Here is a 27,323-nt window from a genome sequence, read left to right on the forward strand (position 1 = left end):
AGTTTTATACTGATGTTATCAGTGTGTTGTCGTTTGTGTCATTGTATCTGGTGGTTATTAATTGTTAATATGAACAAACAAGTGCGTCTGTCTCTGTGTTTTCTCTCCGTCTCAGTGCATGCATATATGTGTAAATAAAACTTAGTTCTACATCGATGTTATCGGTGCGTAGTCGTTTATGTCATTGTATCTGGTGGTTATTAATTATATGAACAAACAAGTGCGTTTATCGCTGTGTTTTCTCTCTGCCTCAGTGCATGCACACATGTTTAAATAAAACTTAAACTGTTCTTGACATAGTCATGTACGATTTAGAATTTTGATAAATAATTAAAACCCCGGTAAACAATCACAAACATAAAAAGCTTTTAGACATTCCTTAAAGATTTGCTTTTTGCGTAACATATTAACATATGGAAAGTTGAATGCAAGTTCTATGCAAAACGTGTTTAAGCTTTGAGAGTCATGTTTAAAGAGCCTTATATTTATTTTATTTTTTATTTTATTGGTTTATTTAATAGGGACCATGCATATTTAAACAGGGTTCTATAAAAATACATCCATGTAAATATGCCAGAATTAGTCAAAATAACTACTTTTCATCTGCAGTCCCTATGCCGGTGACAGAAAAAACAGCTAACATTGATACAGCACTCATTCACTTTAAATTAAAAAAAAAAAAAACACATAATGATGACATAGACATCATCAAAACAAACAAAAGACAAATGGACATAGGATGATCACAGGGGCATCACCATAGTTATTCACTTCTATACTTACATCCAATTTAACAGAGAAAATGTATGTCAATTAAAAGTGTGTTTTTTATATATAAATTTGTCACATTTGTATCTGAGAGGCCACAGTTTTGTTCGTTTGGGGACTTCAATTTTTTATTTGCTTTATAGGAATTAAACATGACAAAAATGACAATTGATGGGTGCACCCTAAATAACTCTGTTAATAAATTGAACAAAATATGGGAGCCTGTTTTACACTATGTGAATATGTTACCTGGCCTGGAACTGCAATGTGATTGACTTGTTTGTTTGTTTGTTTGTTTGTTTGTTTGTTTGTTTGTTTGTTTATTTTCTTTCCTTAAATGTACCAGAATGCACTGTCTTGACCAAAAGCTTGTTATGCGTGTTTTGTTTGTATTGCCTTTTTTTTTTCTCTCTCTCTCTGTAGGTTCTGTTTGTTTTCATGTCCGCTGTCAATCTTTGTATTATGAACACATTACTTGGAATTATAAGTGTTATATTTGTTAAATGTTGAAAAGTTCTATAAATATTGAAAAGCTCTATAAATAAAGTAAAAAAAAAAAAAAAAGACAATTGGATCATAGCTTTTAATAATCACAGAGAGATATCATTTATAATAATTTAATACGCTGTAGGTCTAATGTGCATGTATGCCTGAATAAGTCTGCATATGTGGTGATAGTATAACTGACATCAGCTCAGACGTCAGATTATATTGTGTAGTTTCTCTTAATCCCCACGACAAACAGTCTAAGCAGCACATTCTATTACCCCCGCTGTCCTTGCAGCGTAGAGGAAGCATGTAGATAAGATGGTATCTGTGAGATGAACAGCAGAGCACACTGAGTTTCCTGAGCACTGGCAGCAGTAAGTGCACTGTGTGTGTGTAATGTGTGTGTGTGTGTGTGTGTGTGTGTGTGTGTGTGTGTGTAATGTGTGTGTGTGTGTGCTGACACCCACTACACATTAATGTTAGAAGGTCAGTTCACTTTTCTTCTCGTTCCACATTGTTATTAAACCACAAACGTGCCATAAATCGTGACCTTTTTGTCAGTTTGTACCTTCTGAGTGACTGTTAGTACAATAAACTTGAATCTGCCAGTTGGTTTGTGGTTAGACTTTTTGTGCAACTTAACTGACTGTGACCATTTTCAGTTTGTCTCCACTTCTCTAGAAGTACAGGGTGGGGAAGCAAAATTTACAATGAACATTTAGTTGTTTTTTTTTCAGCGGGCACTACGTCAGTTGTTTTGAAACCAAACATATATTGATGTCATAATCATACCTAACACTATTATCCATACCTTTTCAGAACCTTTTGCCCATATGAGTAATCAGGAAAGCAAATGTCAAAGAGTGTGTGATTTGCTGAATGCACTCGTCACACCGAAGGAGATTTCAAAAATAGTTGGAGTGTCCATAAAGACTGTTTATAATGGAAAGAAGAGAATGACTATGAGCAAAACTATTACGAGAAAGTCTGGAAGATACTATTAAAGAAGAATGGGAGAAGTTGTCACCTGAATATTTGAGGAACACTTGCGCAAGTTTCAGGAAGCGTGTGAAGGCAGTTATTGAGAAAGAAGGAGGACACATACTGTAGAATAAAAACATTTTCTATTATGTCAATTTTCTTGTGGCAAATAAATTCTCATGACTTTCAATAAACTAATTGGTCATACACTGTCTTTCAATCCCTGCCTCAAAATATTGTAAATTTTGCTTCCCCACCCTGTAGAAACCAATCCCAGTTTTCATTTCCATGCATTCAAAACTGAAGGTGTTTATTACTGGCCTGTACTCTACCCTCCTACCAAGTTTCATGAAAATTGTGCAGTAGCTTTTGTCCGATCCTGCTGATAGAAAACATACAGACAAACAAGAGTGATCACATAACATGATATTTTGCAAAAGAAGTCAAGTCATTACAATTTTTAAGTTGGATTTTAACCCATAAAGACCCAGTGGTACTTCTGTGTCAGGTCCCAAATGTTTGTTTTTTTTTCTCTTTATTTTAACCTTTCTTAAGCGATTTATCACCATTTATTCTAAAATTATTCTCTGTATTTTGCTTTTTTTCCAGTGAAAATCTGGTATTTTACTATCTTTAATTAACTGATCATGTAGATGTTCATAAAAGCACACATTAAAGCTGATGGCTATTAAATCAAATCAAAGGAAACTGAAGAAAAGTGAATTCTTCAGCAAAATATATCATTAATTAAACATAACTTAATTTTATGCTAATTATTTACATGTATCGATAAGATTAGCGGATCAACAGGTATTAAACAGTTTAGATCAGTAGATGATTTTGGCTGGCGGTGGCTGTTTGGGTCTTTATGGGTTAACCCGTAAAGACCCAAACAGCCACCGCTGATATGAAATGACCTGTTGATCCAATAATGCTATCAAAATGTAAAAAAATTGGAGTAAAATACAGTTTGTCATCTTTTCATGGTCATCAAATAGGACCCATTTGGACGTTCAGAGGTTCCATAGTTACCGTGGAAATACCGTCATCTTCTACAACATTGATTCACCAGTAAAACTCATGGAGTTTAATAAATGACAGTGGATGGAGATACTGGGTTTATGTTCAGTTAATGATAGATTTGACTGAAAAAGTCCCTTTTTCTTCAGTTTTCTGTGTTTTTGATAGAATAAGCATCAACTTTAATTTGAGCTTTAATGAATATCAACATAACCACTAAATTAAATACAAGAAAATGTCAGGATTTACATTGAAAAAATGCAAAATGCAGAGAGCAATATTATAATAAATGGTGATCAGTCACTTAAGAAGAGTTAACCCATAAATACCCAGTGCTACTTATGTGGCAGTTTGGAAATGAATTTTTCTCCATATTACCGCTTTAAGTGATTTATCACCATTTATTGTAATATTATCCTCCTTATTTTGCACTGCTTCAGTAAAAATCAAGTATTTTTTTCTGTTTTTAATTTACTGATCATATAGATGTTCATAAACGCTCAGAGTAAATAAAAGATTATGTCAGTAAGAGAGAAAACTGGAGAAAAAGGGACTTTTTCAGTCAAATCTATCATTAACTGAATATAAACCAAGTGTCTCCATCCACTTTCATTGATCCAACTCCATGGCTTTTACTGGTGAATCAATGTTGTAGAAGATGACGGTGTTTCCACGGTAACAACGGAGCCTTTGAATGTCCAAATGGGTCATATCTGATGACCATGAAAAGATGACAAACTGTATTTTACACCAATTATTTACATGTATTGACAGAATTAGTGGATTAACAGTTATTAAACAGTTTAGCTCAGTAGATGGTTTTGGCTGACGGCAGCTGTTTGGGTCTTTATGGGTTAACTATGGAAAAAAAACTGTTTTGAAGGTGCCACAAAAGTAGCACTGGGTCTTTATGGGTTAAGTACCGGTAAAATGTAAGTTGACTTTGACGATCCAAATGTTTGTACATCTCTTTCCAACCAGTCAGATGAGTCAACTCCAGGGATGATTACTGCCGTTTCCTGACAGACAACATTATCAATCTAAATAACCTACACAGAGCCAAAGGCACTTATGATATTATTTATATTTCCTTTAAGTGCTGAAGAGTGATATTAAGCTGTATGGTGACTGATTTGATTTGCCTTCCACATCTTGTCATTCTGGTTTTCTCACAAGTTTTTCTGACAAAACAAATATAATTTCACACCGTGTAATGGGTGATATAAAAGCAATCATTTAAAAACACCTCTGTGGTTTCCTCTAGTTTTCTTACTGTCAGCATCCACTGTACTAGTGCCTGACCTAGTCAGGAAAAAAAAAATGGGGCACCTTCGAGGGAGAGAAAACAATCACTCATTCTAAAAATATCGTCTAAGAGCTGAGCCAGTGAGAGGTTTTGGTGCACAGTCCTCCTTTCTGTCTCTCTGTTGTGACTCAGAACAAGCCGGGCTGTCCACGCTATAAACAAGGCTTGTGGGATCATTATCCTTGCAGTGAGTGTCCATTTGTGCCCAACCTCACCGCAGGCTTGCTGTTTAGCTGCTGTGTGCCGAGCATCTGGGGATTTGTCTGCTAATTGGTTTGTTTGACCCTGGGAAGAACATCAAAGAAAAGATGAATAGTGAATCATTCATTTAGAAGAATAATGCATTCAAGAATAGGTGAAGGAAATGCAGAAGAACTAGAATATTAACCCCAATAGTCTAGCACACAGTTGTCAAACATGTCCGCCAAATGGTCCAATCCGGCCCACAGGATGAATTTGTGAAATGCAAAAATTACACAAAGATATTAACAATCAATCCTTGACATATGAAGCCCTACTTTAGTCTCAAGTGGGTCAGATCAGTAAAATACTAGCATAAAAACCTGCAAATAATGACAATTCCAATTTTTTCCTCTGTTTTAGTGTAAAAAAGTGAAATTACATGAAAAAGTGTAAATTTACAAACTAGCCTTTCAGAAAAAATATGAAAAACTAGAAATGTCCTAAGAGAAGAAAGTGCAATTTTACTAATATTCTACCAGTTACTAAAATATTTGGTGTATTTGCAGATCCATTGTGATCTGTAAGTTGGAATGCACATTTACAAATGATAAGCAGAGGCAAAATATAGTTAAAATTGCACTTATTTTTCTTAACAAAATTTCAGTTTTTTCACGGTCGTTCATGTTATTCACAATTTTAAAAGGACAGTTTACAGATGTAAACATTTCCGTAATGTAATTTTACTTTTTTCACTATAAAACACATTTCTATATTATTATGTTATTAATTTACTGGTCTGGCCCACTGCAGATCATATTGGGAGGATGTGGCCCCTGAACTAAAATGGGTTTGACACGCCTGATTTAGAAGAATAATGCATTCAAGAATAGGTGAAGGAAAAGCAGAAGTACTAAAATTTTACCCTCAATAGTCTAGCAAATCTCTGATGTCAGACACTGGCAGCTTTTTGCTCCTATAACCACTACATGAAATTTAATCAAAGTTGTAATTTTATACAGTGGGACACAGAGCCTGAGATAGCAAGAAGACATGAAAAGATTCATACTGTGTTTCGGGGGATGAAACACCCTTTATAAAAATTAAATAGAGCTATTAAAGACATTCGGAGTCAGTCTTGTCTTTTGTAGTTGAGGCAGGAGAAATTGTCAGAGGTAGTTATCTTTGCAGCGATATGACAAGGAGCACTCTGGGTAACATACGGTAGAACTGATTTTTTTTTTTTTTTTTCTCACCATAAGACAGGCGAATAATTCATTACTCACATCCACAGTAATGAACCAGCGTAGACAAAGCACCCAGTTTCTAGTGTGGCCTCTTCCCTCGGGGAGCTGCGATCATAATGACAGCACTGCTTGTTGCTTGGTTTCATTCTGAATTATAATCACAGCAACAGGTCACACAGACACATTTCCTCGCTTTTCTCAGCTCCCTCTCTCTTCGTTCTACAGGAAAACGCCGTCGGGTGAAGTGTATTTTCACTGTTATTCACATGACTTTAACCCTTTCATGCATAGTGGTCACTACAGTGGACAGCTATTCTACAGCTGTTCTCTTGTATATTCATGGATTTTGTTGTTCTTTTTTTTGTTATTGTTGTTTTTTTGTTTTTTTTTTATACACATATCTTTATTAAGGTTTTAAGACACTACATATCTTTTCTGACATGAATTGGTAACATTATGTAGATCTCTCCTGATCATAAACCCCCAGAATCATAAGTCCTCCCCATACTTTTCACACAGTTTATCAGTAAACACATGTTTCTGTGTGTCAAAAATTAAACGTGTGGTGTCCAGCTGAGTGGACATTTTTGTAACTTCATGAAAAATAGGTTCATAAGAATTTTTTTTTTTTTCATTATTATTTTTTATGTATTTTTTTTTTATTTTTCAATTATTTTTATTTTATTTATTTATTTTTATTTATTTTTCAGAAGAAAATTTTCAATCGCATTGTTTTCTTCATGCCTAAAGAGGAATAAAAAACACAGGAAAAATTTTTGATTAAGGTTCTCATAATTCGTGCATGAAAGGGTTAATCGGAATAAGTTTACTGAGCTGTATTTCTTACTTTTACAACTCCTGATGAAAATACAACATGCTGCAGCCCACTGATCAACAGATGGACAGTTGTTTGGTTTTGAGGTTCAATGCTTCTTCCGCAATAACAAGCTCCATGTGAAGTATCTCTTGACGTGCTAACAGTGCTACGTGGTACTTCATGCATCAACAGAGTTCGCTTTCCTGTTTCTGACCACATCTCCCAAAAGAACCGTAAAGACATAAGCTATTACTGTGTTTTAGTTGTGAACTATCATGTAAACATTAAAACCCACCTTAATGCAATCCCATGTGATTTGCTTAGAAATAGGCTGTGTATTCTTCAGCTGATGGAGCACTCAGCCATCACATTACTGTTGAGTGGTCCTCTCAAGCTTATTAGGTTATAATTTTTTCATGTACATGTATTTTTATGCTAATAGACTATTATTATTGCAGAATGGTTTTTATGCTTGAGCCATAATGGAGTAAAATCATTTAAATTCTTTCTACTGGTTTAGGTTTATATATAAATAGTCTATTGCCTACTTTTTTTGTGTAGAAAAGACAGAAATGTATTTTTATTTATTATAAACATTGCATTTAACATAATAAACAGCCAGAAACCATACATCAGTTTGAATGAAATGCACTATAAAATGATAAAAACTACATTACAAGCAGACAGGAGTTACATTGATAAGCTAATTAAAATAAAACAAACAACTTATTGAGATATTTGAGTGTTTAGCCATTTTATTTTATTTTATTTCATTTAATTCTATTTTATTTTATTTTATGATTTTTTTTTTACGTTATTTTACAGTAATAAACTACTTTCGATTAAATTTAACTAAATCTAAAAGAAAACAATATATACTTTTTATTATACAGTAAACAAATATTAATTCCCCGATCACACTACATACAGGTAAATTATGCCATAAATCGAATAATCCCACGTTAGCTATTACAACAATTTTTTCGCAACTTCAAACTGGAGTATAAAGACATTAAATTCGGAGTTATAATGAAAAACAAAAAACGAGAAATTATGTACAACACTTAAATTATTTTTGCTAAACAATTTATCCACAGATGTAGATTTATGAAGAGCCACCCACTGTTCTCAGTTTATATAAATGAAATAACAAACTTTAGAAAAACACTGAAACATGTAAAAAACAAACAAGCCTTGATTGTTTGTGAAAATTTAGATGTATTGATACCTGATTAGACCTCTCCCAGATAGCAAAATCATTATGGCTTAAATCTGGCCCAAAACTGGCATGCCATTTTGGCAAAGTTCTGGGCGGATGTATGGGCCCTAAATAGGCAAGCCAAAATCAAACCAGAAGGAAGCCAAAATTCACCCAAAACTAATTGCGAACTTCCAAAATATAGCCATAATTGTCCCAGAAAAGCCCCAATTCCTCATAATCCAGCCAAAAGGTAGCCAAAACTGACCCAAAGAGAGGCCAAAAAGGAGGCCAAAATTCACCCCAAATTTGTGCTGATCCTGCTTTTAAAATGAAGTGGGCTTTTCTTCTGGGGAGAAATTCCCGCTCTTTGCACAGTGTTTTAGCTTTACAGAAATTTGCCAAAACACAACCAAAACACATCCATATATGGAATAAGATGCTGCCGCTCTTTAGGGGTCAAGTCACGCGCCTATTGACTTTGAATCAAAAAATTAGAATTGAGATAATGATTTCAAACTTTTTGTAGTTCAATAGTGTAACATCTTAAGTTTCTAAATCCATTAAATTTTTTTTGCTAAAAAAGGATTTTCAAGAAAAATATGGAATTTTTTATATGAACTAAATTCAGTCCCTCGGAAAGTTCTCTAAGAATGAATAATAACATTAATCCTTTCATGCATGAATTGTGAGAACCTTAGTCAAGATTTTTTTCTTCAGTGTTTTTATTCCTCCTTAGGCATGAAAAAAAAAACATTTTTTTTTTCTATGGAGTTACAAAAATATCCATGCATTTAATTTTTGAAGCAAAGAAACGTGTTTAAAACTCAATATCAAAAAGTGATATGAAAACAATGAAATAAAAACATTTTTAATGCTGCTAATCTGATGTCTTCTCACATTTTAACATATTCTAATGCTAGTATTTATTCACTTCATGGAGATAATATACAAGAAAACCTTCTTGTCTAACAAATAACAATTGATTTACACTTAAACATGTTAGTGCAGATCAGGTTTATCAAGAACAGCAAAGTTACAGTAATGGTCTGAATGTCAGTGTATGGGATGGTGTGTAAGTGTCCACTGTGTTGGCTGATATGGAACTAAAACAACAAAACCCATGAATATACAAGAGAACAGCTGGACAAGAACTGTCCACTGGAGTGACCTATGCATGAAAGGGTTAATTATCATTGCTATAATTTGAAATCTCAATCATATATTTCTATTTTCAGTATAGTTTTATGACCTTTTACACACCCTTTTATCATTCTAAAAATCATTTTATCTGAGAAATTAGTGTGAATTGCTAAAGTCAATCTTCTGGCTTGCCATAAACATGCCATACCATCCCCATACTTGATCCCGCTCTTTGCCCAGTCTTTTGGTTAACCACACATATGCCATAACTCAGCCATATACTGCTGGTGCCTCCATATTTATTATGGATAACCTTAATCATACCACAGTTAAGCCTAAAGGTTTTCATAATGCCAAAAGAAAGCCAAAAATGCCAAATGTATGCCATAATACTGCCAAAATATTTGCTATCTGGGCTGACTTTTATTTTGGTTATTATTATTATTATTATTATTATTATTATTATTATTATCATTATTATATAATGTTCTTTACAAATACTTTTTCAGCATATGGTTGATATCAATGCTCAGCCTGGGAAAAAAAAAAGAAAAACAGTGTTTTCTGTAATTCCTCAGAATGTATGTCCAGATTTTTGATTAATAAAATTTGAAGGAAAAAAAAAAAGTTAAAAACCACCGTTGTTATTACTGATATTAGCAACACGTGGTAACCAATTCTCTTACTCTATTGGTCAGAATGATTTCCTGGAGTACTTCTGATTGGCTGTCGCTGTGAGTTGAAAGGTCAGCTTGTTATGTAGCCACTTTAGCCAAGGAATGGTTCGTCGTTTCATTGTTATTTCATTTTCTTGTTCAGCTTATACGACACAGCGCTTTATAATTAACGTTCACTCAGACGTCGCTTTTTGTCGTTAATTTACTGGACCTTTTTTTGCTGTTTTTTGCGACTGCATGATGCGTCGAAGTCCTGGTCATGTTAGCTTAGAAGCTACATAGTTAGCCTGCTAGCAAACTGTCTGACAAGTGTCTCTTAAATGTCATGTTGCAAAAGCTGACCTTGTAGGTTCTGACATCCGAGGAACGACTAAAATGGGTACTGTCAGGGCGATGGCGTCTGCTAGGTTCATGTGTTTTTTAAACGCAGCAAGCTCTACCAAAACATTAGCTAGGACAGGGTGCAGTGTGTGCTTCAGGAGATACATCTGCAGTTCACCTCCAAGATCACAGAGTTGCATGTCAGCCTGGGTCATTGATCAGTATGGTACTAATGGGGTGTTGAGGTACACAGAAGAAATCACTGCTCCCACTATCAAATCCGCCACTGATGTGATGATTAAAGTCTGTGCTGCAAGTCTCAACCCCCTTGATATGTCAATGAGGGGTAAGTGGTGACTGATAATAATAATAATAATGTGATTCACATAATAAGCAAATGAATTATTTAATATGAGTGTTCACTTAATGATTTTAGGTGGCTATGGGTCTAAATTGCTGAAATTAAGAAGGGATCCTTTGTCTATGATGAACAATGAGAGTGAGTTTCCTCTAATCCTGGGCCGTGATGTGTCTGGAGTGGTGGTGGACTGTGGGTCAGAAGTTACCTATGTTGCTCCAGGAGATGAGGTGAGGTGCACTGCAGAACTTTATTTAAAAACTAAACAAGAAGTGGACAGTATATACAAGTCAAGATTAGATATAGTAATCCTGTATTAGTCCAACAGCCATAAAGAGCAAGTTGTAATTAAAAAAAAAAAAAAAAAAATTACATAGTGTCATAAAAAGAGCCATAGTTTAACACAAACAAGACATAAAGCGTTAACTACAGCTGCAGCAATTGTTCAGTTAATCAAATAGTGTCAATGAATTAATTAAGTAATCGTTAAATGTTTTGGTAATTGATTAATGCTCTAGAATTTTCTTGAGATAAAAAGGATAAACAAATGTCAGACTCTTAAAATGTTTGTTATTCCCGCCAAATGTCTGTTGTTTATGATATAAGTGCATGGCTTTGTGTAACCCTGCTCAACCTTTTTTGTCATTTGCTGTTTTACACACCAAACAACTAATTGATTAATTGAATAATGATCAATTTATTAGCTGAGACACGTATACCTGTGTTTCAGGTGTGGGCTTCTGTACCCCCTTGGAAGCAAGGAAGTCTTGCAGAATTCGTGACTCTAAGTGAATACGAGGTGAGTATGAGGATTTGTGAGTTTTTATCGTGAATTGACTGACTATATGTTGCTACATAAGAGTTCCTGCACAAGAATTGATGAAGTGTTCTCATTTGAATTGTAAAGAATATATTGAACTACAGTTTGGAAGAAGTGCATCCTGTTATGTAATTCTGCAGTCCAGGAATTAATTAGGATTAAGTTTGTTGCAGAGGCTACTGTGGCAGCAATTACTGAGGCAGACAAATTGCCCCATGGTTTTGGCTTGTAGTGTCCTTCATTTAGTCTGCAGCTCATAATAAAGTGTCCTCTTCGTAGCTCCAGTAATTGGATAGAGCTTTTTAATTGTATATGAAAAAAAAGACTGTTTATATGTTGATATATTTGTAGCCAGTGATACTGTCTGTGTGTCTCTTACAGGTTTCACATAAGCCCAAATTACTGAGTCACATCGAGGCAGCTTCTATCCCTTATGTGGCCAACACTGCCCTTTCTGCCCTTGTCAATACAGGTGGTCTTTGCAGAGACAGCGCTTCCAATAAAAGGCAAGCTCCAGTGTAATCCTGGATTACATTGCGTTGAACCTATCCACCCATTAACATTCATACGCAGAAAAGACACGTGATTCATAGTGTTGAAAAGGAAAAAAAAATATTAACGAAACACCTTCACTCTTATTTTTTCAGTATCAATATTATATTCAAGTTCTATTGCTGATCCTTGTAGAAAAAAGAAAAAAAACTCTCCTGTCATGCTTTTTGTTCGATAGCAGTTTTCATGACACTCATCTCAGTTGTAAAATTCTTTGTTCTAATTGGCATCAAAAGCTCTTACACGTGCCCCTTTAACTGTTAGACTGTAAAGACCGAACCTGGTGTTTAATCTTATAGAATTTATACCTCCCTCTGGGATCTAATAGCTTCCAATCCTCCAAATCCCTTTTTACCCCTGAGACTTTCACTTCTTTTTGTAGCTCCACTTTAAATGAGTTACACAGTAATTGAATGACCCGCTGGTTTCTGGGGTTTCTCCTCCTAGAGTTTTGATCACTGGTGGATCGGGAGGTGTTGGAACATTCTCCATTCAGGTAAGGTGAAACGCTCTCCGTTAGTGTCTTTTATACTCTGTGTGAGTGTAAGGCGATTGCTGTGCCTGTATGTTTATTTCTGTTTTCCTCCCTTGTGTGCTGGCAGTTATTGAAGGCCTGGGGTGCCCATGTAACAGTTACCTGCTCTCAGAATGCAGAGGGCCTTGTTAGAGGGCTCGGGGCTGATGAAGTTGTGGACTACACAGCAGGAGATGTGGCTGAACAGCTAGAAAAAATGGAGAGGTATGTGCTCTTGTTGTTAGAAGTGTGTGCTACAAGAGGCAACCGGGCTGTCAGATCGTACAGTACATTATGTCTTAAGTGGCAATGTTACAGTGTTTTTCTTTAAATGGGATCAGAGCAGAATGTTCTTGACGAAGCTCAGACTCTAATGAGGTATCATTAGAATCAGTGCCAGGCTAATAAAGGTGCTAATGAAAATGAATCATCATATCCAGGGCTGTGTGAATTGTATGTGCTTCACCTCCTTGAACACCCTAAATGTGGTAAACATCTTCTTGTCAGTACTGCACACCTGCTTGCTGATTCAGTTCTAGTTTCCATGGATACCAGGGCTCGAGTGGACGCTAGTTCACCCTTCTCTCTGCCCTCTAGACAAAATGAGTAAATTCCAGATTTAGCTTGAAGAAAAAAAAAAACAAAGGAGCAACCAAACGATCTTGTCTTCTTTTACTCTCTGAATCATGGTTTTAGCAAAACATAAAATGATATTTACATTTTTGTAAATAAATATATGCAATGCTCTAAGAACCTGGTGACTGTTAAAGCCTTTCTGTACCACATTTCTTAAACCGTATGTGTTTGCATCATTAGGTTTGATGTGATTTTGGACGGCGTTGGTGGAGACACAGAGCAGTGGGCGTTGGGCCTGCTGAAGCCCTGGTCTGGGGCCAAGTACGTCACGCTGGTAACACCCTTACTCTTCAGCATGGATTCTATGGGTCTATTTGGTGGAGCGATTAATGCTGGAGTCACTCTTCACAACAAGGCCATACAGGTAACAATGAACCAAACATCACTAATACGAAAGCTTGTTCTACTTTGTAATGTCTGAAAGTGATCAAAGCATCAAAATTAAAAGCATTGTCATATCTTTGCATATACATGAGGATAACATTTCACTGTAGGTCATCCGCATGGGTGTGAATCCTAGGTGTTTCCCAAGTCAAATACTTGATCCTGAGTTACATTGAAAGATAACATCATACGACTAGTGTACGCCTGTTTTAGAATGCAGACTTTCTGTTAGGGTTTATTTCCATTCAGTTGATCACCTGAAATGAAGCTCATTTTACATGGGGAGGGGAAATCATGTAATAGCTTGACTTAGCCTCATGGCGTATTTTTCATCTGCATAGGTCATGCTTAACATGTTGAAATAAACCCGGCAGGGGTAATAAATCTAAACGGTAGGAATGCAAGCATCAAAAGTAGAGTCTGTGCCTACATGAAACCTTCATGTTTTTGTGTGCGTTTCATTCCAGCTGTGTTCTTTAGGCGAGTGCTTATGATATGAGGTTAAAGTAGGCGAAGAGGCAGGGGACAGGGTGGAGTTGCTCTGGGCCCAGTTGTCCTGGCCAGCAGAGGCACGGCTAAAAGTATCACAGACAGTGTTTGAGTTTGGTATACGTGGATGAGACTGGGTACGTGTGTGAGTGTTAGTCTCCGTGCAGTGTGTGTGTGTGTGTGTGTGCTGCTGAAACAGCACTATTTGGTGTATGTGCAGATTGTAGCCAACTATCTCCCCCCAGCAAATACCAGTGTTTGTGTGTTTCTTGCCAAGCCTCTGGGCCCCTTTGTCCATGGGAGCAGCCAGCTGGTCAGTTTGGTGGGGCTCAGGCACAGCAGTCACACCCTGAGAGCCTGACGCCGGCCGGTTCTGTTCATCTGGGGGATCACGGCACAGCTGAGCCCTCTAGTGTTCAACCTTTTGGCAGCACTGAATGAGCATGACAGTGATAATGTATTCTTTTAAAGCAAGCAATGTTAGTTTTACCAAATCCAAAGAAGTGTAGCGAAGGGATTACATTTATTATAACGTCATGTGAAAAACATCATGACCAAGTATCAGGCAATATTTTAAGATCAGCTTCTGGTCTTTTGTCTCATTGTGTTTTAGATGCTTTCTAGAGCTCTTATTTTTCTTTACATATTCCTACAGCTCCCAATATTTGCCAAGTCACCCTGACTGTGGCATCACTGATTTAAATGTGTTGACTTTTTAACTTGGTGTTCTTTTTGTAAGTCAAATTAGTCAGACTCGTGTTTCGATTGGTAGCTGACCCCAAAACGGACTTCAAAATGTTGCAGTTCTAATTTTACCTCAGCCCCCCCCCCCCCCCGTTAGCCTATTTTTTTTTTTTAAAGTAATGCATCACGTTAAAACTGTCATTTCTAAATGCACAAGGATCATACAGGATATCTTGGTGTGTTGATTGTGAATTCAGGTAACTACATTGAGTATTTTTATACGTTCAGTGAAATGTAGAGCTGACACATTACTAATTACTATCTCACTTTGCTTCTTAGGGTGTATTATCTAATGGAGTCTTCTACCGGTGGGGATTTTATGCTCCAGATGGGCCCGCCTTGGATGAAGTCAGCAGGCTGGTAGACTCAGGGAAGGTACTGTACTGCATTATTCCTGATATTATATATGCAGGTATACTTGTCAAGTAAGTGGATATGAATAACAACTAGGTCAGAATGGATTCAGCCAAACTATTGAATCATACCTGCATACTTGTCATTTATTTCCACTTAAATGGATCAGAGTGAGGAAATGGAAATCCTCTCATTTACACATCAGTCACAGCCTGACGACTGGAGTGAAATGCACGCAGAGATAGAGATCATACAGCAGATTGGATCTAAACACATCGGGGATTCCATACATGCCTACATTCAAGGCTCCCCTGTGGCTTTGTTAAGGAGTGTGCAGCACTCCCACAGTCCTGGTCGGTTGTTGGTGTGCGTGGCTTGCCGCTGGGCGATTGAGTCAGGCGCCAGGAGACGATGAATGGATTTTTAAACAGTGCTGAGCAGCCATTCGCAAAAGCATGTGGGACCTCTGCGCTATTGTCCCTGGGCTTACAGCAAGCGGCACACTCAGACCAGTGGCGGGAAGCTGAGGACACACACAGCCCACACACAAACGCACGCACGCACGCATGCCCTCTGTGCGTGTCCTATTCTCAGTCAGAGGTGTGGATGGTGACCAGTGTGACACCACTGTGCTCCCCATTCATTGTGAACGACAAGAGATGCTGACCAGAATAACAAGCTTGGCTGCCCACGTTGAGGGACTAGCAGAGGATTGTCCAGCCTCATCACATTCTAAACCCCTCCCTTATTTTTTCATGTTTGCAGCTATGAAAGCAGAGATGATGTAGCGTTAAGAGCTTACGGGTGTTTGCCTCTCTGATTTTTAATAACTAACATGATCATTTCCCAGGGCTGTATATTGGGATTACAAAAAGTGATTTAACTTTAATCAAGGTCTAGTAGTATGCAAATCAATTTGTTTTGTTTGGATTAAAGCAGATAATGTATTTAGATTACTCTTTTCAGGAGAGTTTAGATCGCAATAAGTCACTGAAATGTACTAGCACTAACTGGAAAAGCACTCGGAGAGCACAGACCTATGCCAAGGCAGATCAGTCCCCCCGACCCCAATCACCACTAAACTTAAATCATTTGTTCCTTGTGCTAGTATCAACATTTCCTGAAAATTTCATCAAAATCCTTTTATACCTTTTTGAGTTATCTTGCTAACAAACAAACAAACAAAAAAAAAAACCCCTCCCCCCGATCGCCACCAAAATTTAATCATTTGTTCCTTGTGCCAGTATCAACGTTTCCTGAAAATTTCATAAAAATCCTTCCATAACTTTTTGAGTTATCGTTGCTAACAGACAAACAGACAAACCCAGATGAAAACATAACCTCCCTGGCGGAGGTAATTATCTTCTAAAATAAATCCACGTTGTTTTTTTTGTTTTTTTTTACATCACATACAAACAATGGATTTTACTGATTTCCAGACTCTGTTCAATCACTTATGGCGTATGTAGAATGTTATCTCCTAACTGTTTCAGCTATGTTAAGTAAGTTTCTGTCCCGTCTATCTTTCTGTTGGTTCATCACAGATCCTGCCAGTTGTGGAGGCCCATTTCCCGTTCACCCAGGTGCCCCAGGCCTTTCTGAAACTGGAGCAGGGCCACGCTAGAGGGAAGACAGTGGTCACAGTGGCTGAAGAAGACAGCAGACAGGCCGATGAGATGGCGCAGCGCACTTACACAGACACTGCAGAGACGGAGCAAGAAATGCAAGAAACGCTAAAGCAGAACTGAAGCGTGGAAGCAGAGCGCCAAGACTATTACGCTTCTCTGATCTGACATTTACCAGGCAACTCTTGGTGGTAGATGACTGCATTATCCAAAGAGATCGGACCTGCTGCTGTTGAGTGGCAGTAATGAGAGCCTGCCGTCGCCGGTATTAAAACACCCTCCTGTATTTTGTTGAAATTGCTCGAGGTGTAAAGTTACTGTAACTATCAACTCCAGACTAATAAATATTCAGGTCAGCATCCAAATGGGAACGACACTGCAATTGCTGCAATCTAACCAAAAAGGGTTGCATAAAAATCTCTTAGAGTACATTGGCAGTTGGGAATGTGCATGAACAGATGTCGATATGATGTAATTGCTGTAATTTACAGTACAATTTGCATTCTTCAGCAATGCAACAGCCCTGAGTGCTCACACTTTACTGTTTGGATTCTGTGCCGTTGCTAAATTTCATCTCACATTACTATATGTGAATGAAGTCCAAAGAGAGTGATCGACAGAGGTTATCAGCTTAACATTTGGGGAACAACAAACAGGGAAACTGATAACCTTATACTGTTTTGTTTTGTTTGGATACTGTTATGAACCAAGTAAAGGTCAGATGTCTTTGCAGTTATTTAAGAAATTTATTGACAAAATATTTCTGTTATTCTGAAAACTGAAGTTTTGTTCACACACATAAAGAGACATTTAATAAGTGAGGTTGTTTTTTTTTTTCTTCTATACAAGCAGCTGGAAAGTAAGATAAAATAACATGAATTTTCATAGCGATATGAAAGGTTTAACACTGTTAAACTTAATTATAAACAGGTACACGTTTGGAGAAAGAATGGAAAAAAAAAAAAAATCAAACCTTTATATGTATTGCTAGAAGTGTAAAATATGAGACATTTCAAGTTCAGACTGCCCTTTTTTGTAATAATACATTTTTACCCAGAGTCCTCTATGATGACCTCCTTACTGAAAAATGTAGTTCTCCTGCAGTAAAGGTCCAGCAGACTGATGAAGTGCCTTGTGTGAACACTTGTCATGCAGCTCTGAAACGGCCTCCAGTGGAGCGGTGCCCCAGTCATTAAGAAGCCAGAGAAGCAGCTCAGATTTTGCTTATAAAATCTCCACACTCCACCTTTGGTGTTGTTTATTTGGATCCAACGTGTTCAGAATCACTTGGTTTTTGTCATAGTGATGGCCCCCTGCAAGAGACAAATGTTACTCATGAATATTATGCTATAATACACCATAGTTCAGTTAAAAGTATAAGCCGTTGTCTTATGAACTGCAGGGTGGGGAAGCAAAATTTACAATATTTTGAGGCAGGGATTGAAAGACAGTGTATGACCAGTTAGTTTATTGAAAGTCATGAGAATTTATTTGCCACAAGAAAATGTACATAATAGAAAATGTTTTTATTCTATGTGTCCTCCTTCTTTCTCAATAACTGCCTTCACACGCTTCCTGAAACTTGCGCAAGTGTTCCTCAAATATTCAGGTGACAACTTCTCCCATTCTTCTTTAATAGTATCTTCCAGACTTTCTCGTAATAGTTTTGCTCATAGTCATTCTCTTCTTTCCATTATAAACAGTCTTTATGGACACTCCAACTATTTTGGAAATCTCCTTTGGTGTGACGAGTGCATTCAGCAAATCACACACTCTTTGACGTTTGCTTTCCTGATTACTCATACGGGCAAAAGTTTCTGAAACGGTATGGATAATAGTGTTAGGTATGATTATGACATCAATATATGTTTGGTTTCAAAACAATTGACGTAGTGCCTGCTGAGAAAAAACAACTAAATGTTCATTGTAAATTTTGCTTCCCCACGCCATACATTGTCATCAGTCCATGTCATCATATGACTCAAATATAATCCTTTACATACTGTTCTGATCAAATCTGACTATTTGTAAGGTCAAATGGGGTCAGATTTGCCTGAAATCTGATCATTTGCCTTAATTCAAAGTTGAAAAAACTAAATTTTAATGTCTTGATGCCATCCAAACATTTTTTGCCTATTGAGGCTTAGGGATGTAACGATTATCGGTATAATGATAAACCGCAGTAAAATTGTTAGTATTACCGTTTAAATTCTAATTATCATGATAACCATGTTTGATTACCGCACATTTAGGGGAAAAAACCCTATGTAAAGATCTGCCTTTATGTCAAATATTTGAGTATAGTTTTAATTTATTACAGTTTTGATTTAATATACCTAATATTTGGAACCAATATTCACTTTTAAAGTCTTTGAAAAGGTTCATTAAGCATCTTTGTGTTATTTATGCAATCAAGTATATACATTTTTCAAATCAGATTTTATATTTTTTGTGTGTTTTCTGGCCTTTTATGTTGATATAGTAGGTTAAAGTGAAAAAAATAATAGACAGATGAGATGGATGAAGTTGTGCTGAAAAAAAAAGATACCAAACATGGGTATAGTAAACATTTGTTTATATAGTATATAAAGCACAGGTGTCAAACATGCGGCCCGGGGGCCAAATCCGGCCTGTTAAAGGGTCCAGTCTGGCCCCTGGGATGAATTTGTGAAATGCAAAAATTACACTGAAGATATTAATCATTTTAGTTCAGGTTCCACACACAGACCAGTTTAATCTCCAGTGGGTCAGATCAGTAAAATATGATCATAGTAACTTATAAATACTCACAATTCCAAATTTTTCCCTTTGTAAATATAAACATTTTCATGCCATTTTACTGTATTTATACTAAAACAAAGTAACATTTCACAAAAACGCGAATAACCTCAAAAATTATGAACATTTTGAAATGTCTGAAGTGTAATTTTAACAATATTCTGCCTGTTATTAAATATTTTGTGTATTTGTAGATCCACTGTGATTTGTAGGTTGTAATGTACATGTGTAAATGATAGATTGAGACATAATATTGTTAAAATTGCACTTAGTTTTCTTAAGAAATTTCAGCTTGTTCACGTTGTTCACATTATTTTAAAGGATAGTTGGTAGATGTAAACCTTTTCATTGCATAATTTTACTTTTTTTGCTCTAAAACATAGAAGAAATTTTGGAGTTGACATTTTTTATATATTAATGTTATTATTTCACTTGTTCGGCCCTCTGCAGATCAAATTTGGCTGAATGTGGCCCCTGAACTAAAATGAGTTTGACACCCCTGATATAAAGGCAAAATCAAAAGTACTGAAAAACGGCCAAAATAGGCTCAGACCACTAAGGGTTAATATTTGAATGTTTCTGCCAACAGAAGGTACATTGTGCCAATTAATTTATTATTATTATTATTATTATTATTATTATTATTATTATTTAAATACAACTTGTTTAAATGATTTCAGTGTGTGTATAAGTACTTTTTGAACATTTTAAGCACAATTTCAATAATACCACGATAATAATGATAACCGTGATATGAAATTTTCATATCGTTACATCCCTATTGAAGCTTATTCAGAATATTCTTGCTATTTTCACTTTTAATAATAATCCTCAGGGCTATTTTCACATTTTAAGTAAAACTGAACATGATTTTGACACTAGTAGATGTTTTTCTCCATGGACAACTGAGGTAAAACTTAGAACATTGAACTGTCTCTTCTCACTGAAGCATTAAATAAAGATTACCTACTTATTTGTTAATGTCAGAAAGGATAGTAGAGCTGCACTTCAAAATTCAGGTAAGACCCCTCTAAATTAACCAACACCATACTGTGAAGGCACAGAAAAAAGTATGTAAGGGTTGAATGATGGGATTAAAAACTCATATTCTGACCTCTTAACCTCCTCAGTTATATAGAATTACTTTATCCTTAACTACTTATGAAACAGTACTTACTTTTTAAATATCCTCCTGAGACCCAATAAATAAAAGTTTAGACTTTTTTACTTGAAATAATTGCCTTGATAAGAAACTGCATGATGTAACTTTCTTGTCAGATACATTATTTTTTTATGGAATATCCTGTGCAGTAGACAGCCTTTTTTTTTATTTTTTTAGATTTTTATTTAGAAATATTGAGAAAAATTCAACATACATTTAAATTACATTGTGGTCACTTAACAAGTATGAGACCAATGACCAATCTTTCCATTCTCAACATTTTCAGTTTTTTTTTTTTTTTTTTTTGATGTTATTAAACAGTAAACAGTGGATGCATTGTTACATAAAGAAAACACATACGAAAGACCAAGAGACTTTGACCTCCTCTCTCTAAAGAAAAAAAGAAAAAATAAATAAAATATAAAAAGTAGAATTAATTAAATACACAAAAAACAAGACAATTCTAGATACATTGTCATTATATTGTCATTTGTTGTACATTTAGGGTTCCAAGAGACTGTGTTTGGTAAGTGTAAACTAAAAATATCCACTTTGACCAGAGATTTGAAAATTTATTCATTTGTAACCGAAGGGAGAAGGTTAGTCTTTCCATCTGGTAAATTTTATTCACAATATCGACCCATTTTTCCAGATTAGGTGGTTCATGTTGGAGCCAGTGCCTGGTCACAGCCTTTTTACCAGCAGTTATTAACCCTTTCATGCACAAATTATGAGAACCTTAATCAAAATTTTTTCCTGAGTGTTTTTATTCCTCTTTAGGCATGAAAAAAAACAATGCGATTAAAAATTTTCTTCTGAAAAATAAATAAAAATAATTTTAAAAAATATAACAATAATAATTTTTAAAAAACTTTAAAAATACATAAAAAAATAATAATGAAAAAAAAAAAAAAAAAATCTTATGAACCTATTTTTCATGAAGTTGCAAAAATATCCACTCAGCTGAACACCACACGTTTAATTTTTGACGCACAGAAATATGTATTTACTGATAAATTGTGTCAAAACTATGGGGAGGGCTTGTGATTCTGGGGGTTTATGCTCAGGAGAGATCTACATAATGTTACCAATTCATGTCAGAAAAGATATGTAGTGTTTTAAAACTTTAATAAAGATATGTGTAAAACAACAACAACAACAACAACAATGAAAAGAACAACAAAATTCATGAATATACAAGAGAACAGCTGTAGAATAGCTGTCTACTGGAGTGACCAGTGTGCATGAAAGGGTTAAAATGCTGTACAAGTAGGCATTATTCACTAAAATTTCAGTTTTTAGCCTTTTTTTTTTTTTTTAAAGTAAAGCTGTGAAACTTGTACACTCCACAAGACAAAAATGTATTGCTAGTTCTCAGGAGGATATATATATCTAAAATATTGTAGTGTCCAGACACATGAAACACAGCCTATGACATCTTTTACACTAACATTTTTTAGACCACAAGGTGTCACTAATAGACAGTGATGCACAACAGCCCCTGGATGTAAATACTCAACTCTACATGTGGTGTGTGGTGCAAAGGAAGTAGGACACAGCTCTTTCTGTTGGCAATACTATGCATGGGTAAAGGAATCGGTGCACAAAAATTTATTGATAGTACTGAGTATTAGAAGGTTAATTCCTCAATTCATAGTACAGACCCTCATATTTAACCCATAAAGACCTAGTGTGACTTTCACGGCAGTTCCCAAATGAATGTTTCTCTCTATTTAACCTTTCCTAAGTGATTTATCACTATTTATTATAATACTATCCTCTGAATTTTAACATTTTTTCTAGTAGAAATCATCTATTTTCCTACGTTTAACCTTTTCATGCATAGTGGTCACTCCAGTGGACAGCTATTCTACAGCTGTGTATATTCATGGATTTCTTTTTTTTTTTTTTTACAAATATCTTTATTAAAGTTTTAAGACACCACATATCTTTTCTGACATGAATTGGTAACCTTGTGTAGATCTCCCCTGAGCATAAACCTCCAGAATCACAAGCCCCCCCCCCCCCCATAGTTTTCACACAGTTTATCAGTAAATACGTTTCTTTGCTTCAAAAATTAAACGCATGGTGTCCAGCTGATTATTATTATTATTATTATTATTATTATTATTATTATTATTATTATTATTATTATTATTATTATTATTATATTTTCTAATTAAAAAAAAAAAACTTTATTTATTTATCTATTTATCTATCTATTTATTTATTAGAAACTTTTCAATCACATTATTTTTTTCATGTTTAAAGAGAAATGAAAACACTCGGAAAAAATCTTGATTAAGGTTCTCATAATTTGTGCATGAACGGGTTAATGGACTAATCCTGTAGATGTTCATAAAACCTCACAGTAAATTCAAAGGTTATTATATCAAAACAGAAAAAGAATGAAGAAATAGTGACTTTTTCAGTCAAATCTATCATTAACTAAACTTAAACCCAATGCGTCCCTTTTTTGTTCAGTGTAAATCATGTATTTTCCTCTATTTACTTCACTGATCATGTAGATGTTCATAAAAACTCAGATTAAATTCAAAGGTTATTTTGAAAAAAATCAGAAAAAAATGAGGAAAAAGCAACCTTTTCAGCAAAAATATCTTTATGTAAACATAAAACAAAAGTCCCCCTCTATTGTCATTTATTAAACTCCATGGGTTTTACTTTTGAATCAATGTTGTAGAAGATGACGGTGTTTCCACGGTAACTACGGAGCCTCTGAATGTCCAAATGGGTCTAATCTGATGACAATGAAAAGATGATAAACTGTATTTTACACCGATTATTTACATGGATTGATAGGATTTGTGGATCAAATCTTTATGGGTTAACAATATTTTTTTTAAATAATTATTGCATTTATTGCATAAATAATTACTGCATGGCTATATTTTCTTTAAATTGTATACAAACGTAGGTGTAAATGGCATTTTTGCCATTTTTGCTGTACTTTCTAGACTTGTCAGGCTTATCAGGCTACCAGCATATTTCAGTATCAATAGTGATAACTGATTTGCATTGCATGCAAATTACGTATATTTGTTCTAAAATATATGTTCCAGTACTGACAGTGGGATGTTTGGTATTGATTTCTATGACTCTTGACTATATTTGATTTTTATAAAATAGCCATGCAGTAAAAAAAAATATTAAAAATAGAACCAGTTCTATCCCAAAGCTAAAATTTCGTGCACAACATCTTGAAACATACATGAAGACATGGTAAAAATTTCAAAATTTTCATTAACTGGCCACATGGTAATTTGGGTGCTCAAATAAAGAGTATTTTTGTGAAAAATTGAAATTGACCCATTTTATTCATTGCCTCACAGCAAAGCTTTTCATTAAAATGTAATCTTTTTGCAGTATATTGTTGCATCTTGAACATAAGAATCCATGCAAAAAAAATGTGGTCTCTACATTCATCCATTATGGCACAGTGCAAGCCTGAAGACAGAGGACATTTAGTAAGTAAGTAAATTTTATTTATAGAGCACTTTTCACAGACAGAGTCACAAAGTGCTTTATCAAATCAAATCAAAATCAAATCAAATTTACAGAAACCCGACAGGATCCTCCAGGAGCAAACACTTGTGATTGGTGACAGTGGCGAGGAAAAACTTCCCTTTAACAGGCAGAAACATTTGGAAGAATTAGCCTTTTGGCCTGATTTCAAGGCCTCATGGACCAAACACGAAGGCACCTACAATTATTTTGATGCAAAATATGGTCTTTTCAGGGGGATTTCACCCCAGACAGTAAGTTTCAGCAGTGTGGTTTGAATACCGAAGGAGATAAAGCTCCTCAAAGTTGGCTGAAAAGCAAATTTGCAAAATTTAAAGAAAAAACATTAATTTTCAAAGGGCTGTTTCTCCTAAACTCTTACAGATATGACATTAAAATTTTGGATGTGTTTGTTTATCTGGTAGGTGAACAAGTGTGATTTTTTTCAGAATTTTCTGAGGGGGTCATGTGGGGCACTTTCTGAAATCTGGTTGATTTGGGATGGAATTTCCCTATATGAAATTAAAATTGTAATAAATTAAAACTATACTCAAATATTTGACATAAAAGCATATGTTTATATAGGTATTTTCTCTGGTTTTCTCGCCCCCCTGGTCCTCCTGGGGGGTCTTACATGTAATGTTAATGCAATCTGTGGATTAGAATCCTCAGATTTGGCCAGTTTTTTTGAAAAAGAACAAAAAATGACGTAGATATGGTCAGAAATCGAACACTCACCCACCTCGTTTTCATATTTATACTCATTTTAGTTTGCTCTGGTTTCAAACTGTCATTTATTCTATCAACATCAAATAAAAAGTGGGAGAGTGTTTCAAGTCCGCACTTTCAAACGCAGTTGCCCCCAGTGGTCTACGTGACCGACTTCCGACGCTACGACGTGTTGAAAATGTCATGTGATTCAGTCCCAGAGCCATGGACCCCTAAGGGTTAATTAAGCTCAGATTTAGACTCACCTTTAACATCTAGAACCAAATTAGAGGGTGTGTGGCAGATAAAGCCCTCAGGAGTGATGCTCCACAGGTGGATCTGGTCTTCCAGCGCTGGGGTGAAACCCACTCGGCTCCCCGCCATGGTCATACTGCCGCTGGGACCCAGGCAGCACTCCTCCAGCAGCTGGACACAAAGAAAGGATCACTTTCACCATGGCATTTAAAAGATTTTTGAGCCGCATTGAATAGTACTTAACATTTAAAGACAAATTTGGGCTTCAAAGTAGTGTGTTTGAGGTGAACCTGTGCTGCTAAAATCTAATTACACTCTTGAGTTTTGCCTTTGCTCACAGTGCTCAAGTCCTGGTCTTCGTTTTAAGTAGAATTTACACGGAGCATTTGGTCATGTTCAAGTCTAACTGCATTCTGGTCTTCAATATTTGAAGCATATTCAACAATTTTAGGTCTGACCGTTGACCCCTGCCCTTTTATCAGACTTTTTGGCGTACTGTTAGAACAGGGGTGTCAAACTCATTTTAGTTCAGTTCCATATTCAGCTAAATTTGATCTGAAGTGGGCCGGACCAGAAAAATAATAACATAATAATATATAAATAATGACAACTCCAAATTTTTGTCTTTGTTTTAGTGTAAAAAAAACCCATTAAATTATGAAAATACTTACTTTTATAAACTATACCAAAAAAAAAACAAAAAAAACCCTGAAATTTAAATTAAAAAATATAAGAAAATTTAGTGCAATTTTAACAATACTATTCTTTTCTGTCTGTTTTAGTCACATGATACACACAGGAGTTAGTACTTGATTGCATAACCATTGTTTCTGATGACTTTTGATGGTCTAATCATTTTTTTTTTTTTTCGCGACTGTATGTGCTGATGTTCTAACCTGTGTTATAATAAAGGTCATTTATCACATTATTCACAGTGGAAACTAAATTAATCAGTATTATGATGATGGTGCCGGAACCTTGCAGTGAAGATGTCCATTCTGATAGCTCCAGATCTGCTCAAAGCCATTAGTTTCCTCCATTTCCTGGACCCGCATCAGTTTGATTTCATCCAAATCCCCGCTCGCAGACATGAGGAGCCCGGTTTGTTGGTTTCTTAGATGGAAATGCATCTGCCTCTACTCAGAACACAAACAACAAGCCGCAAAAACACTCCGCTTAACATCCATATACACTAAGTTTAGACACACCTTCTCATTTAAATGGCATGAAAAGCAGTAATAAAAACAAAATGTGGCTATTTTGAAGAATCTAAAATATAAAACCTGCTTTGAGTTATGTCAGACTTTTTTTAACTCCATAATTCCACGTGTTCATTCATAGTTTTGATGCCTTCAGTGTGAATCTACAATGTAAATAGTCATGAAAATAAAGAAAAAATAGGTGAGTCCAAACTTTTCTTTTCAAAAACATGTGAACAACAAATGTAGAATTTGGTAGTTCTTTTATTTCTTCAGTTCTAAAGTCTTAAAAACTGAAGAAGTCTCTTGGATGAGAGATGAAATGATTTCCAACCTTTGTTTATTTGGAGTTTTATAGAAATTGGGCAATACAAACATTGTATCATATGTGACATCAGTTGAAAATAAATTGTTGCATAATTTCCTTTTTTTTTTTTTTTCTTTTTACATGTAAACAAACCCAAAAACAAGGACAAGTACACAAGTTCACCAACCTTCTCCATTAACAAAAACACACAAAACAAAGACAAAAAAAAAAAAAAGGTCTTGAGAGGTTCACATTTAGAATATCAATGCGGTATGTGCTAAACAAGGTGCATTACTGAATAGAAAAAACAAAAAAGAGGACCAGGCGGAAAAATTACCATAAAGGTCAATCTGGAACAAAGGGAAATTTGTTTTCCTGACTAGTTGAAACTAAACATTCCAGATTTGTGAAAATTTATCAGCACAGGCATAAAGTGTCATTCTAATTTTTTCTAATTTGAGAAAATATAGGACGTCTCTGAGCCAGAGAATAAAGGAAGGGGGCTGTGGTGATTTCCATTTCAGGACAATTACCCTTCTTGTTAGAATAGTCATAAATGCATGAGAATTACTTTGAGAGGTGGAGAGAGAATGTGTCCCGACAAAAATCCCAAATAGGGTAGTCAAGGGGTTTGGATTAATTTTCCTACCAATTACATTAGAGATGGAAAAAACTTCGGTCTAAAAGTCAACAAGCTGTGGACATAACCAGAATGTGTGAATAAGATTACCCGGGGATTGATGACATCTGTCACAGAGAGACGAAATGA

General features: G+C 35.5%; 2 protein-coding genes across 2 annotated transcripts in view; one reads left to right on the top strand and one right to left on the bottom strand.

The window, feature by feature from the left end:
- Positions 1–9,888: 9,888 nt before the first annotated feature.
- On the top strand, positions 9,889–17,444 carry LOC115415032 (reticulon-4-interacting protein 1 homolog, mitochondrial-like). Its single transcript, XM_030128440.1, has 9 exons — positions 9,889–10,493; positions 10,584–10,735; positions 11,236–11,304; positions 11,707–11,831; positions 12,325–12,373; positions 12,480–12,616; positions 13,208–13,391; positions 14,924–15,019; positions 16,543–17,444. Exons 1-9 carry the CDS (start codon positions 10,202–10,204, stop codon positions 16,744–16,746), a joined length of 1,308 nt encoding a protein of 435 aa, XP_029984300.1. The 5' UTR covers positions 9,889–10,201; the 3' UTR covers positions 16,747–17,444.
- LOC115415031 (uncharacterized) overlaps positions 17,430–27,323 on the bottom strand; it is a 66,745-nt gene continuing 56,851 nt past the window's right edge. Inside the window, exons 21-23 of the mRNA XM_030128439.1 lie at positions 26,026–26,184; positions 25,060–25,219; positions 17,430–17,936 (exon numbers count right to left, since the gene is read on the bottom strand). Coding sequence (XP_029984299.1) covers positions 17,848–17,936; positions 25,060–25,219; positions 26,026–26,184 — 408 coding nt within the window. The 3' untranslated portion in view covers positions 17,430–17,847. The remainder of the gene's footprint in view (positions 17,937–25,059; positions 25,220–26,025; positions 26,185–27,323) is intronic.

Source organism: Sphaeramia orbicularis, chromosome 24 (assembly GCF_902148855.1).
Source record: "Sphaeramia orbicularis chromosome 24, fSphaOr1.1, whole genome shotgun sequence".
Taxonomy (NCBI): Eukaryota; Metazoa; Chordata; class Actinopteri; order Kurtiformes; family Apogonidae; genus Sphaeramia; species Sphaeramia orbicularis.